At 42.1% G+C, this 14,025-nt stretch overlaps 1 protein-coding gene across 5 annotated transcripts; it reads right to left on the bottom strand.

Annotated features, from left to right (window-relative positions):
* Nucleotides 1–2,768: 2,768 nt before the first annotated feature.
* On the bottom strand, nucleotides 2,769–11,818 carry LOC127157872 (C-type lectin domain family 4 member M-like). Of its 5 annotated transcripts, XM_051101069.1 has the most exons (9): nucleotides 11,672–11,812; nucleotides 10,853–11,463; nucleotides 9,896–10,558; nucleotides 9,368–9,471; nucleotides 9,194–9,297; nucleotides 8,332–9,114; nucleotides 7,546–7,650; nucleotides 7,248–7,351; nucleotides 2,769–6,595 (listed from the first exon to the last, which is right to left on the bottom strand). In XM_051101069.1, the coding sequence occupies exons 2-6, from the start codon at nucleotides 10,998–11,000 to the stop codon at nucleotides 8,967–8,969; spliced, it is 1,167 nt and encodes a 388-aa protein (XP_050957026.1). In that variant the 5' UTR covers nucleotides 11,001–11,463; nucleotides 11,672–11,812; the 3' UTR covers nucleotides 2,769–6,595; nucleotides 7,248–7,351; nucleotides 7,546–7,650; nucleotides 8,332–8,966. The 5 variants fall into 5 exon arrangements, with proteins under 5 accessions (XP_050957026.1, XP_050957023.1, XP_050957024.1 ...); XM_051101066.1 differs by having other exon boundaries at nucleotides 9,896–11,466; nucleotides 11,672–11,818; XM_051101067.1 differs by having other exon boundaries at nucleotides 9,896–11,379.
* Between the last annotated feature and the right edge of the window lie 2,207 nt (nucleotides 11,819–14,025).

Below are 14,025 nucleotides of genomic sequence, written 5' to 3' on the forward strand. Positions count from 1 at the left end.
TGGCATGTCCAGGAGACACTAACAGATCAACCCGCAAGGGTGAGACAACACCAGATACCAAGTCCGAGTCTCCAGCTTTTGAGGCAGCAGCAGATACAACCACGTTCTGAGCCTGCAGTCTGCGAGGAAAGCGATAATCTATGTTCAGAGTCTTCGTCCAACAAGACAACAGATGCAGCACGAGTCTCCATCCTAAAGAGACTAAGCGGATTGACCAAGTTCAGAGTCTCAAGCCCAGAGAGGCAGAAGACGCACAGACATTTGCAACAAGGTTAAGCTCTGGCGAGCAAACCTTCACTTCAAGGTACTTCTACTTACATGTTAATTCATCACTCAGCATTGAGCAGCCACGTTCAGTTTTATTTGTAGTGTCTGTTTTCTAACTGAACTAAATGATTTTTATTACTATAAAAAAAAAAAAAATCTAAACGACGGTCGGGGTCGGCACCGTGATGGGCGTAACCGCTGTTGCAGAACACCACCAACATAGATAATGTTATGTTTTTTTTGTTTTTTTTTACTCTTTGTACAGCAGTCATTGTTAATTCTAAATGTATTTGAATGTAGAAAATATGCTACATAAGTGAATGAAATATAGAAAATATGGGCTAAAAAAAGTGCTGCTGGCTCGTCTTCCCAGTGAGTACCCACCACACATAAAAGTGAAACTCCGCCTATGTCCTTGTGTCTATCCTACTACCCTATAATGTGATAAATACCAGGTACACTCACACCCACACTCACACCTTCCCAATCCCTTTTCCTTTGTTCTTTGTTGTTTATGTTTTGTGAAATTGTTCCAATTCATCTTCTCATTTAAGGGATTGATGTGCTCAAAAGATGATCATGTGGACAATTCAATCCGTTAAGGTTTGCCTCAATTTAGTTTTGTTTTTGGTATTCTTTAGTTTAATGGTTGAATGTTTTCTTTCTTTTCTTTGAATGTTTGTTATTTGAATATTGCAAACTGTACGGTTATGCTGGAACTATATTTTGGCTGCTTGAAAATTACATTTGCATTTGGAACGTGAGTAATGTTTCCTGAATTCGATACCTGTCCTTTCTGGTTTCTTTATCTGTAACTGGTGTTTTTTGTTTGTTTGTTTGTTTTTTAATTGAGCTATCCAGATTTAAGCAAATTAACCTTGTCTGGTCCCTGAACTTTAAATAAATAATTATCTGGTAAGGTAGGAAACCAGGGGCACCAGTGTTACAGATGTCCTTCAAGATGGGCAACTTTGATCGGTGTCTGGGTCACGGGCTTGAGGACAGAGGAGCAAGGAAGTGACGAAGCATGGTAAGAATGGTAATTGAAAATTTTATTCAAAATGTAATTCAACACAAAAGCAGTTTTACAAACACTCAATATCAGAATATCAGTTCTCTGAAGTCCTCAACACTTCAGACCAACAAGTGAGACTCATGGTAACAGCTAGAATAAGATCATATTAATATAGAGGTGCTTGTGATGGACCAAAACATGAACATATCAGAGGTTTACTGTGCCACATTGTCTGTCCACATAATTTAACAGACAGGAATCTTAACAATGAATTATACAACCACAGTAAGATAGATTCCCTAAAATAATACAAGCAAAAACATGAGAAGATGAGAAGAACCTTATTTCTCACAAATCCTTTCTTTTCTATTAGTTGAGCATGGCAGATCATTCCAGTTATTCAGACTGTCTTTTGAAGATCTCAATTCAGTACAGTCCTCGTCTACATCTTCATCAACTCCTAGGGGACACAGCTCACCTTGGCACTAAGAAGCCGAGGTGAGGCACCTACCACCCAATGGGCCAACCTCTGATTGAGGACAGCATTCCCCGTCTGCTGACCCATAAGCAAAGAAGAGCTGCTCGGAGCGTCTCAGTTCCGGGTGCGGTATGTGTTAACGTGTATGGCACAAACGGGACACAGCAACACTAAGGCTGGGACTGCCTCCTCCAGCAGCAACGCTTGCAGGTTCACCACCTGAACCCGAAGGTGAGTGGTGGGAACCTCAGGCACATAACCAGACCGGGATCTCAAGATCACGTGAGAATAGCCGGACCAAATTCAAGGCACGTTCCATTGACTGAAATTGCATGCAGGTTCTCCACCCTCTTAACAGAAGTGAGCATGATCAGGAGCAAGGTCTAAGCGACCAGAATTTTAGCTCGACTGATTCAAGCGGCTCAAAGGGAGTGCTCCGTAGACCTAAGAGAGCCACGAAGAGATCCCAAGAGGGGATAAGGTGCAGCCTGGGAGGACTTATCCTCCTGCACCCATCAGGAACCTGGCAGTCAGCTGATGCTTCCCTAGGGATGACCATCCACTGCATAGTGATATGCCGTGATGAACACATTCAAAGTGGAGCGAACATCCTTCGCTCCAACTTCTCCTGCAAGAAGGAAAGCATCCCATCCAGAAACCAGATGTACAGGTCCACAGATCGGGATGCGAGTGCCAGACTGTGCCCATCCCTGAGAGAAGATTCTTCTTCAGGGGAATCTTCCAGGGAGGGGCTGTTGTGAGGAGCAGAGGAGTGTCAGCAACCCAGGTCCAGGTGGGCCAGTAAGACGCACCAGAGAACCTGCTCCTTGTCCTTCCCGATCTAGCACAGGGTCTGTGCAGGAAGGCGTACTTGTTCATAGACCGGATCCTGGAGCCCTCGGTCCGGAAGAATCCGGCAGTGGGAGGACTCAGAAGAAGCAAAACGGGTTTCTACCTGAGCTTCGCTGAATTGAGTTGGAGTTGCCATTCTTGGGAGGCGTACCCCCCCCTTTTTTGGGGGGTTGCAACTTAATTCTCCGAAAAGTGATCAGCATGCAGCGAATTGAGCTACATCAGACTCCCGAGGAGGAGATGGCAGGCGAGTTGCAACATGCGACGGGAGCGTAGACCACCTCAAGCCTGGCTCACACTACAGGATTTTTAGCCCGATTTTGCCCCGATTTTCCCCTCCCGAAAATCGTAGCAAAAACTTGTCGAGCACCTCAATTGGTCCCGATGTTCAGCACGGATTGTCTGGTAATGTAAGACGTTCACAGCTCGAATCTTGCACCCCCCGATCTGCTCTGACACAAATCGGGGCTGCCCTGATCATATCAAACATGTTTGATATTCAGGATTTTAAATCGGGATGATCATGGCTATGATTACATCAGTACTTTCACAACAGCCAATGCGCGACCGCAAAACAGCTGCTGTACGGTCCACTGTATAGTGGAGATGGAGGAAACTGCTTCCTATGTTTTTGTAGTAAGACTGTCTGTAAAATATGTTGAAAACATACCACAACCGCATGGAGCAAAGAAAGCTCTGGAGTGAAATCATCTGTTTTGAACATACCGGGTGAGTGCATAAAGCTGTTAGCACGCTAACTAACATTTGTAAACATTAGTTGCTGAAATGACAATCTGTTGCGTAAGATCACGTGAGGCGCTCCCCTTCGTCATGATAATCTTATCTTGTAGTGTGTGATGCACCACAATTTTCCAATCTTGTAGTGTGTGCATGTTTAAGATTTCAGGGAAGATAATCTGCAAAGATTTTCCTTATGTGTGCGCTGCAACCAGATTTCATAATCGGTTTGGATTTTAAAAATCCTGTAGTGTGAGCCTGGCTTCAGGGGTAGGTGTATGCTACCGTGGCTATGGTGTCCTCAAAGACTAGCGTGCGCTTATCTCGCAGCATTGGTAAGAACCAGCGGAGGGAAAAGCACTGCTAGCAACTCGAAGTGACTAATGTCACTGCAGTCAAGGTCCTTTCCAGGAGCACGAAGCTGCCTGCCTGTTGCAAACGGCACCCTAGCTTGTGTCGGAGGCTTCCGAATGACTGCCTCGTGCCTCGTGCCTCGTGCCTCGTGCCTCGACACCTGGCCTAAGAGCACAGTTGCCCGTAGGAACACAAGGTCTGACCAGTGACTGAGAAGGTGGCAACACTGAGGGGGACGCCAACCTGAAGTGTGCCACGGTGCCATGCCCATCTCAGGATCCAGTCGTGTAGTCAGTGCTGAAGCGATCTCACATGGAACAGCCAAGCGGCAAGACCGCGGCTACGGCTGCCATATGCCTCGGAAGCCTCTGAAAAGTTTAGAGAAAGAATCAGGCAGTTCAGCACCAACTCTTTCAGCTGACATGTCTTGACCGGATCCAACTCCATACAGAGAAAAGAGAGAGCTCTGTTCTCTTTTTAAGAGCTCACGCTTCTCCCAGTTGACCCGAAGTCCGCATGGCTCCTGTATTCATCCAAGACCTGTACTGATACGTCTGACCCCTGAAGCAGACCGAAACACGATCTGTGTTAGGGCAATCAGGGCATAACAGCACGTGTCCTTCTGCTTCAGCTACCCAAATGGTAGCCTGAAGAGGGGACCGATTCAGAACTCAAGAACCAGGAATGGGCGAAGCCCATCGCTCTTTTGGATGTATGGACCGACCAAATCGACCAGCAGACAGACTAGGTAAAATTATTAACCAGGCTGCTGCCTGCATTAAATAAGGATTATAGGAACGGTACCAACATCCATGCGGCAAGGCAACCAGCTTTTTTATTTTTTTTGAGGATGGCTCAACCTGGAAAGCAAGCATCCCAAAGTAGCGCCAGGCTGCTAAGGCAGCTGATCCACGATCCTGCGTTGTCGCAACTAGAGTGTGAGGAAGCGACGGGTCCTGCATCCCCAGCTTAGACGGCGAGACCATGTGTTGAGCTTGGGTGTGAGGAAGACATGCATCACTCACAGACAAACCCAACATGTTTTAAGAAACCTAAAGAACATCGAGAAAATTGCTCTTTTATTGAAAGAGTGGGTACCAGTTGAACTGTAGGTCGGAGTCGGCAGTGGTGGAGAAAGCCCCTGTCTTTCCCAAGGGTATTCCCAGAGCAATCCTCTAATCCCCGGGTAGTCTGGTTTCAGGAAGCCCCACTTCATGCAAGGCAACCCAAATGTCAGACTGCCACCCCCTAGGTGTGGCCAGCTCAATGCCCCCGAAGGGGAGCGGAGCAAGTCCTGTTGGGGCCAGCAGGGGGGCGCCTTCAGCGACAGGCAGACGGAAAACGCAGCCCTTCTATGGGCACTCTTAGTTCTTTTGCTGCGTGTGAACTGCCCAAGACCGCTGGGACAAATCCTGGACAGTGTCGCTGAAGAGGCTGGCCTGAGAGATGGAACACCAAGAAAGCAAGCTTAGTCGGTGTCACACATCTCCACTAGGTTCAGCTAGAATAGCACTTTTAGGCCACAAAAATGGACATCACCTGACCAAGGGACTGCACTGAGACTTTTCAGTCATCGTAGTTCCTGCATCAACCTTGAGTCAGAACTACCCTTGTGCACGTCAAAATCATGGCCTGATATAATGCAGGAGGATCATAGCATGCAGGGCGGAGGCGGCATGGCCTGCAGTGCTGTGAGCCCTGCTTTACAGCCAGGGCTGGCAGACGCTTACAGGCTAAGGTGGGAAGCACGGACAACCCCACCAGGTGGCAGCATTTCGCAAGCACGAATGCACCGCAATCGCACACTCCACCAGAGGACGTCAGTGTGTTCCCAGGCCACCCCCACCCCCGAGGGAAGTTGGGGAGGGAAGAGCCAAACACGTAGCTGAGCTCTTCATGAACCTCCGGGAGGAAAGGCACCGGGGGGGCGCAGCAAGAGCCGCGTCCGACGCCAGAAACCAATCATCAGACTGCAAATGCCCAGAGGAAGGCAGGGAACCCAACCTCCAGCCTGGCGGTCAAGGCTGCCTGGGGGAACATGGCCGTCAACTTTGCCTCAGACTCCGGCTGTGCAGCTGCCACAACGGGGGGCTGCTTAGCAGAATCTCCGGCGTCAGAAGCCGATAGCCCCTCCACTGATGCAGCGACGGACATCTTAACTTCCTCATGAGCACTAAACGAGAAGCAAGACTCGTGCTGGGATGAACTGGCATCAATATTCAGAAACTGATGCAAAATGACAAAGGAGACAAATAACCCAGGGAATGATACAAAAATAACAACATTTGGACAATGTTTTCAAAAGTTATAAGCATTTTTGTAAAAATATTTATATCTCTGGAACACTAGGTGTGTTCAAGCTTCTCAGGTTCCTCCCTGACATGCCGTTGATGGTCCCTGCCAATTTTTGTGCAGATACTGTATGTCAAATGGTTCAATATATAGTGCAATTTATGTGAAATTTCAAAATGGCAACACATGGTTCAGCCGATCCTGGCAAAATCGATATCCAGAGATTTGGCATGACCTGAGGAATCCATTGACAACATAGACATATCATGATTTTCTGACTAACTGTTCAAAAGTTATAAGCAAATATAGCCATTCTTCATATCTTGTGATCCATAGGTGGAGCTGTTCCCAGGAGCATACCAAGTTTCTTTTTGATTGATGAAAGTTTGGCCAATATATAGCCTCTACTTTGTGGTTGGCACAAAATAGCAAAAATACCTGACAACAAATAAATCCACAGTGATTTTCTGTGAATGTTTTAGCACTTACCCCTTTATCAGTGGTGAATTATCCACCCATTTCATGTTGCCCTCCTGCTCTCTGTGAGACAAACCAATCCATGCTCTGTCAACATCTTTAATATATGAAAATATGAACCTCTGTGTGTGAAAAAAAATAAATAAAAAATAATAATAATAAAATAATAACAATACATATATGTAATTATGCTCATTCCCTGTTGAAAAATCCAGCATATGCTGATTAGGTAAATTTTGAAGCATGGCTGCTGGTTTGAGCTGGTTCTTAGCTGGTCATGTGCTGGTCCTAAGCTGGTCCTAGCTGGATGTGTATGTGTGAGTATATGTGAGAGAGAGATGGTCTGAGAAAGTGTGAGTGTAAGTGTAAGTTGTGTGCTTCTGCCCCTGCCATTCTCGCACAAGACTGTAGCACTTAAATTCATAAATGTGATCTAACAAAGGAAAAGGGCAAATATCAGCCATACATACTGTTTATATCGCTTGTAATTGGGATGAAGTAAACATATGTTGAATATTTTAACATACATTTTTTAATTGTTTAGAATTAAAAACCCAAAAATGCAGCGGGTCCTCCAGACCCACAAACACTGGCTGAGTAACAAAAATATGAACACCATACAGAAGTTAAACTAGCTCATAACCAGCCAAGGACCAGCTTAAACCAGCTCAAACCAGCAGCCATGCTTCAAAACATACCTAACCCGCTGGATGCTGGATTTTTCAACAGGCTTCACAGACAGACACACAAACAAAGTCAGTCAAGCAAATTTACCCTTTTCTCTTCAGTCTTGATAATGAAGAGATCAGCACCACGATCCCTGCAGTACTGCCTGCTGTCAGACCAGCTCTTCTCCTCACTTGATATGAACAAGCCATCTGGACCCCATAGATAACCCAAAAGAAACACAGACCAGCTCTTCAATTCATTGGATATGAAAATAATAATATTAAAAAAAAATAAAAAAAAAAACAACACACACAGATTTTTATACATAAACACTTTTCAAAACTGTATACATGCAGTAACACTGAAGTATAAAGCACTACAACAAAAACAGGTTTGTACTGACCTGGTTTAGATTCTTTTTTCAGTTGATCACTTTCTAATTCCAGTTTCTTCTGGGTGTGTTCTTGTAACTCTTTATCAGGTCTCTCTCTGCTGTGATGGTGATGTGCTGCAGTATGACGAAGACCAGCGGAAGAACACAAAAAAATTCTTTTGTAAGACAAACAGTGCTATATAGAAACGCTGTTACTATATGGACAAAAATATCCAAATAAAATTGTGTGGAAATAGTAAATAAAAAATAATCAATGTTAAAATACATTTAATATAAATGCAGAAACATGGACATATTTTTCTTAGAATAAATAGTTTACTTGTACATAACTCTTCTTATTTCCTCAAACATTATCGAAACTATTAATAACAGCATCTGTGACACCTTTTCCGCTTTAAAGTTTTTTTTTCTGTGCATTAGTTCTTTTCCTTCATCCTGCCCATGAGTCTGAGTTTGAGGTCCAGTTGTGTTCTCAATATCTCTGCATTCAACATTTTCATAAATGGACTCTAATTCCATTATTCACTGTCTTACACTACGTCTTCACAGATGAACTATGATCTTTAGAATAGTCACTAGTGTTTTTCAAGTTTGCTAAATATATACAGGAAGTGGTTTCATTTCACACTGGCCTTTGACAAGAATAAAAACCTTCAATCACACTTAACAACTCTCTGCAGAGCCGTTCTACTATATTTGTGTTTTGTACATTCAACCACATGTTATCAAAGCCAACAAGAAGAGTCTCTGAACACTCAAATGGACTTGAAAAGCCTTAAACAGGCCAAACTGGACCTTTATATTGACGATGAAGGAAAAACAGCAACAAGAGTTGTGGATCTGATATTTATCTTCCTCTCTGATCACTTCAGTCTGATAAACCTGCTCTCTGCTGCACCTGCTGGACTGGAGGAAATGTGTCCATAGAATAATACAGCAGATATACAATGAGAAAGTACAATATGAAAAAAAAAGTTTACTTTGGTAATGATGGTAATTGAAGATTTTATTCAAACAAAAAGCAATTCAACTGAAAAGCAACTTCACAGACACTCAATATCAAAATAAGAAGGTGAATCAGAGCAATCTAGACACTTTAGTCTTTTTGTAGTTTACTGTGATTGTCACCTCAACACTTCAGATCAACAAATGAGACTCATGATAACAGTAGAATAAATTCATATTAATATAGAGCTGCTTGTGATGGAGAAAAAACATGAAAACGTCGGAGGTTCATTGTCTCAGGTCAGCGTATTTCACACCATGAGAAACAGTAGATTATTATAGCAATAAGAAAATTATTATATTTTTTACTTTTTTATTCTAACAAATTGCATATCAGCTTATCATTATTTAAAAGGCAGTGTGTTCACATTAAGAACGATTATGTTAGACAATAGAAGCAAAACAACAATAAGATGGGATGAACCCTATTTCTCACAAATCCCTTTTTTCTTCTCTGAACATGGGGCATCATTCCAGCTGTTCAGGGGTGACCATCCCCACTGCTCTCTTTTATAATTCAGTTCAATACAGTTTTCATTTCCGTCATTGTTCGGCTCATTTTTGAGCCAAAACCTGAACAACATGTATCAGATGTTCAGTTTTTCAGTACCACAGATAAATGAATCAACACACAGTGATTTTTAGCACTTACCCTTGATTTAGTGGTGAATAATCCACCCATGTCATTTTGCCCTCCTGTTCTCTGTCAGATAAACCAATCCACACTCTCTCTGTGGTAAGTGAAGAAATGAACCTCTGTGTGTGAATAAAAACAGGAATAAGTGTAATTCCTCTCATTTAGTAACAGACACTCACACAAACTCACCTGCTTCTCTTCACTGTTGATAATGACCAGATCAGCACCATGATCCCTGCAGTACTGCCTGCTGTCAGACCAGCTCATCAACTCATTGGACAAGAAAATCCAACCTGAACCACACAAGGCATGCACTTTATAAAACTGTGTACATACAGAGATAGAGAGAGAGAGAGAGAGAGAGAGAGAGAGCAAAAGGTTCACATTCCTACAGGACAATGGCCCTAAGCACACAGCAAGACTTGAGGCTGTAAAGGTGCGTCAACTAAGTATCGAGTTAAGGGTATGAATACTTATGCAATGTACTTATTTGAGTGTTTTATTTTTAATCAATTTGCAAAGTTGTCACAAGTCTGTTGTGTGCTTTGTCATTGTGGTGTATGGAGTGTAGATTGATGTGGAAAAAAAAAATATTTAACCATAAGGCTGGAACATAAAACATAAAAAAAAAATAAAATAAAATAAATAAATAAATAAATAAATAAAAACATGAAGGGGATTGAATACTTTCGCAAGGCACTATATATATGCACTGACCTCGTTTAGTTCTTTCTTTCTTCAGTTCTTCACTCAGAGAAGTGACTTTGCTTTCTAACTCCAGTTTCTTCTTATTCAAAGAGTCAAAACTCCTCTGTAACACGTCTTTCCCAGCAGTGAGATCATTGACTCTGGTCTCCAACTCCAGTTTCTTCTGACCTAAAGAGTTGAAGTTGCTCTGTAACTGGGTTTTCTGAGTAGTGAGATCATTGACTCTGGTCTCCAACTGGCTTTTCTCAGCAGTGAGAACACTGACTCTGGTCTCCAACTCCAGTTTTTTCTGACTTACAGAGTTGTAGTTTCTCTGTAACTGGGTTTTCCCAGCAGTGAGACCATTGACTCTGGTCTCCAACTCCAGTTTCTTCTGACCTAAAGAGTTGAAGTTGCTCTGTAACTGGGTTTTCTGAGTAGTGAGATCATTGACTCTGGTCTCCAGCTGGCTTTTCTCAGCTGTGAGATCACTGACTCTGGTCTCCAACTCCAGTTTCTTCTGACCTAAAGAGGTGAAGTTGCTCTGTAACTGGCTTTTCTCTGCAGTGAGATCATTGACTCTGGTCTCCAGCTCCAGTTTCTTCTGACTTACAGAGTTGTAGTTGCTCTGTAACTGGGTTTTTTCGGCAGTGAGATCATTGACTCTGGTCTCCAACTCCAGTTTCTTCTGACCTAAAGAGCTGGAGTTGCTCTGTAACTGGGTTTTCTGAGTAATGAGATCATTGACTCTGGTATCCAACTGGCTTTTCTCAGCAGTGAGATCATTGACTCTGGTCTCCAACTCCAGTTTCTTCTGACTTAAAGAGGTGAAGTTGCTCTGTAACTGGCTTTTCTCTGCAGTGAGATCATTGACTCTGGTCTCCAGCTCCAGTTTTTTCTGACTTACAGAGTTGTAGTTGCTCTGTAACTGGGTTTTCCCGGCAGTGAGATCATTGACTCTGGTCTCCAACTCCAGTTTCTTCTGACCTAAAGAGCTGAAGTTGCTCTGTAACTGGGTTTTCTGAGTAATGAGATCATTGACTCTGGTATCCAACTGGCTTTTCTCAGCTGTGAGATGACTGACTCTGGTCTCCAACTCCAGTTTCTTCTGACTTAAAGAGTTGAAGTTGCTCATAAAACATAATAAATAAATAAATAAATAAATAAATAATTAATAAAAAAAAAAAAAACACATGAAGAGGATTGAATACTTTCGCAAGGCACTATATATATGCACTGACCTCGTTTAGATGATTCTTTCTTCAGTTCTTCACTCAGAGAAGTGACTTTGCTTTCTAACTCCAGTTTCTTCTCATTCAAAGAGTCAAAACTCCTCTGTAACACGTCTTTCACAGCATTCAGATCATTGACTCTGGTCTCCAACTCCAGTTTCTTCTGACTCAAAAAGTTGAAGCTGTTTTCTAACTTGTCTTTCTCTGCTTGATCTCTTGAACCAGACTGTAACATGTGTGTAGCTTGTACTTCCCTCTCTGCCGTGAGCTTGTTATGCAGTACTACAATGGCAGCCACCAGGAAAATGCACATAAGGCTAAAGCACACAGTGATCCACACAACACACTTATTTCCTACTGACAAACCTGCTGCAAAACAGGAAAACATCAAAATTCAAATAAAAATGTTAATCAAATTTCTTAGAGATTCTTTCTTATAGATAGACTTTCAAGAAATCTGTTCAGTATGACATAGATGGACCTTAAAGTGCACTTGTAAAGATCGAGAACATATACAGAAAACTGTGCCGTTCAAAATAAACACATGACTTTTGCATCACATGAAATGTCTTACTGTTTTGAGCTCTTGCTTCAGGCTGGCTGAGTTTTTGGCCCTGATTTGGATAAATATCTTCATCTCTTTCCAGTCCCATCTCATTGTACTTGCTGCAGGTCTCGTGGTAGTCATTTTTATAAACACGCACTAGTTCCATGATCACTTCTCTTCAGTTATGGAATTTGGGAGGATGAGTGCAGGGTTTAATATAGAGAAACTCCCCTAGAATTTACATATTGCTGACTGTCAAGAATGCCAACATTGATGAAGGATTTTTTTGTCCCCCCGTTTATTTAGCCGAAACAAACTATATATATTATATAGAGCTGGGTTTTTTTTTTTTTTTCTTTTTTTCTTTTTGCATATGGACAAGAAGCAAATATAATTACGTAACTTTCTTTACATACTGGTGAATATTTTAGTAAAATAATTATTGCCTTAAGCTCGGATTTTTGTGAATTTAAACAGCCTTTAATATAATACATCCTTTTGTTTTGTTTTAAAAACAGCAAAGAGATGCATTAAAAATTAACTTGTTATTAACTTGTTACTGCATGTGCACTTATTCCATAAAGTCCATTCTGACCTTTCTATGTAAGTATTATTTGCGCTTTGCGTCACTATGAGCTGATGAACTACAGACTGATGTGCTGTGCTATACTTAAATGCACATTTCCCTTCAAAAATACGGATCCTATTTTGCTTACATGTATTTGATTTTAATTTTACATCCTGCTGAGCTTGAATTATTGGAAAATTGAACTTGTACAACATAAGGTTCATCACACAACATAAGGTTACTCTGAAGTAAACATTATAATCAAATAAATTTGATTAAAAACAAAATGCAGTTTACTATGGTAATGATGGTTATTAACCACACTGTAAACCCAAACGTTCAAAATACTTAAATAGATTAAGTACAGTAAACTTTTTTTTTTTTTTTTAAAGTTCTACTAACTTAGATATTTTGAGGTCCTGTGGCTTTTTTGTTTTGTTTTGTTTTTAGTTAATAAAACTTATTTGTTTTAATTAATCTGAACTACTTGTTGATGAATAAGACACCACTTAAGGAAAAGAAGGAAAGGGAGGGACGTAACATGTGGCCATGTATGGTGACCCATACTTGGAATCTGTGCTCTGCATTTAACCCATCCAAGTGCACACACACAGTAGTGAGTAGTGAACAAACACGCACACACACACACCGTGAACACACACCCAGAGCAGTGGGCAGCCATATGGGGAGCAGTTGGGGGAATCGGTGGGACTCACCAAGCGACTCACCTCAGTCGTGGTATTGATGGTGGATAAATGTATAATTTTACTCTACTTATTTATTTTTATTTTTTTGCAGGTTATTCACTTCCCCCACCTTCAATCCCTTGCAGACCTGGGACTTGAACCCACAACCGTTTGGTTAAAAGCCCAACTCCCTAACCATTAGGCCATGGCTGCCAACTAATGTTTCAACATTAGTGCGAGCCACTGATGTGAGTTTTGAGTTTATCAGGATTGGCAGAATATATTATATCATATATTAGGTGGCGGTAACGAGCTTCACACGCTGGTTTACCAAACACGCGCCAAAACTAAACAGAAGAAGCCCCCGCGTGGTGTAGGCGCTGCAGCAAGTTGGATCTGTGCTCTTAACTTTTCGAAGATAATCATCACAGGTCTCAGAGTAAGTGTTTAATATGTATTTTAAATGTGTTTTAAGAGGGCTTTTGAAAAAAAAAACGTGGCCGTTTCTAGTCTTCTTATGGAGTAATTGTAAGACTTGCCATGGTATACTGTAAACACGGTTATATTCGGTGCAAGGAGGAATACTGCTATGAAATTGTATGCCGTTTTAAAGGGGAAATATGAATTAAACTTACATGGCAGCGGTTGTACATCTATTAATGTGCCAACAAATAAAATTAAATACCATATAGTTGCCCGAAGGTCGTGTTATAAGTGTATGAGAGCGCAAATATGAGCGACGAGTGAACGGTCTTTACCTGAAAGAGCCATTTGAGGCGAAGCTGCTAGAAAGGAAACATTTCATATGCTCAAATAGCATTAAACGACGTCCATTTTAGTTTGGTCCAGTTAATGTATACCATAACAGCATACATACGTCGGGCCGACGTCGACCCGATTTACAAAATTCCATCGGCACGATGTCGCTCAGGGAGCATTTGCTAATCGGCAAGATATCGCCGCGACGTCGGCATTTGATCGCAAATGCCTTCCGGCCGATGTTTGGCCGATGCAGCCCTAAATTCCGGCTGCTCTGCGTGTGCGCTCACTGGCGTTTTGCTCATCGTTATTCTAGGATCACCCGCGGCAGCAGCCGCTGGTTTATAATGAAACAACACACACCACTC

This window comes from Labeo rohita, unplaced genomic scaffold (assembly GCF_022985175.1).
Source record: "Labeo rohita strain BAU-BD-2019 unplaced genomic scaffold, IGBB_LRoh.1.0 scaffold_1220, whole genome shotgun sequence".
In the NCBI taxonomy this organism is placed as follows: Eukaryota; Metazoa; Chordata; class Actinopteri; order Cypriniformes; family Cyprinidae; genus Labeo; species Labeo rohita.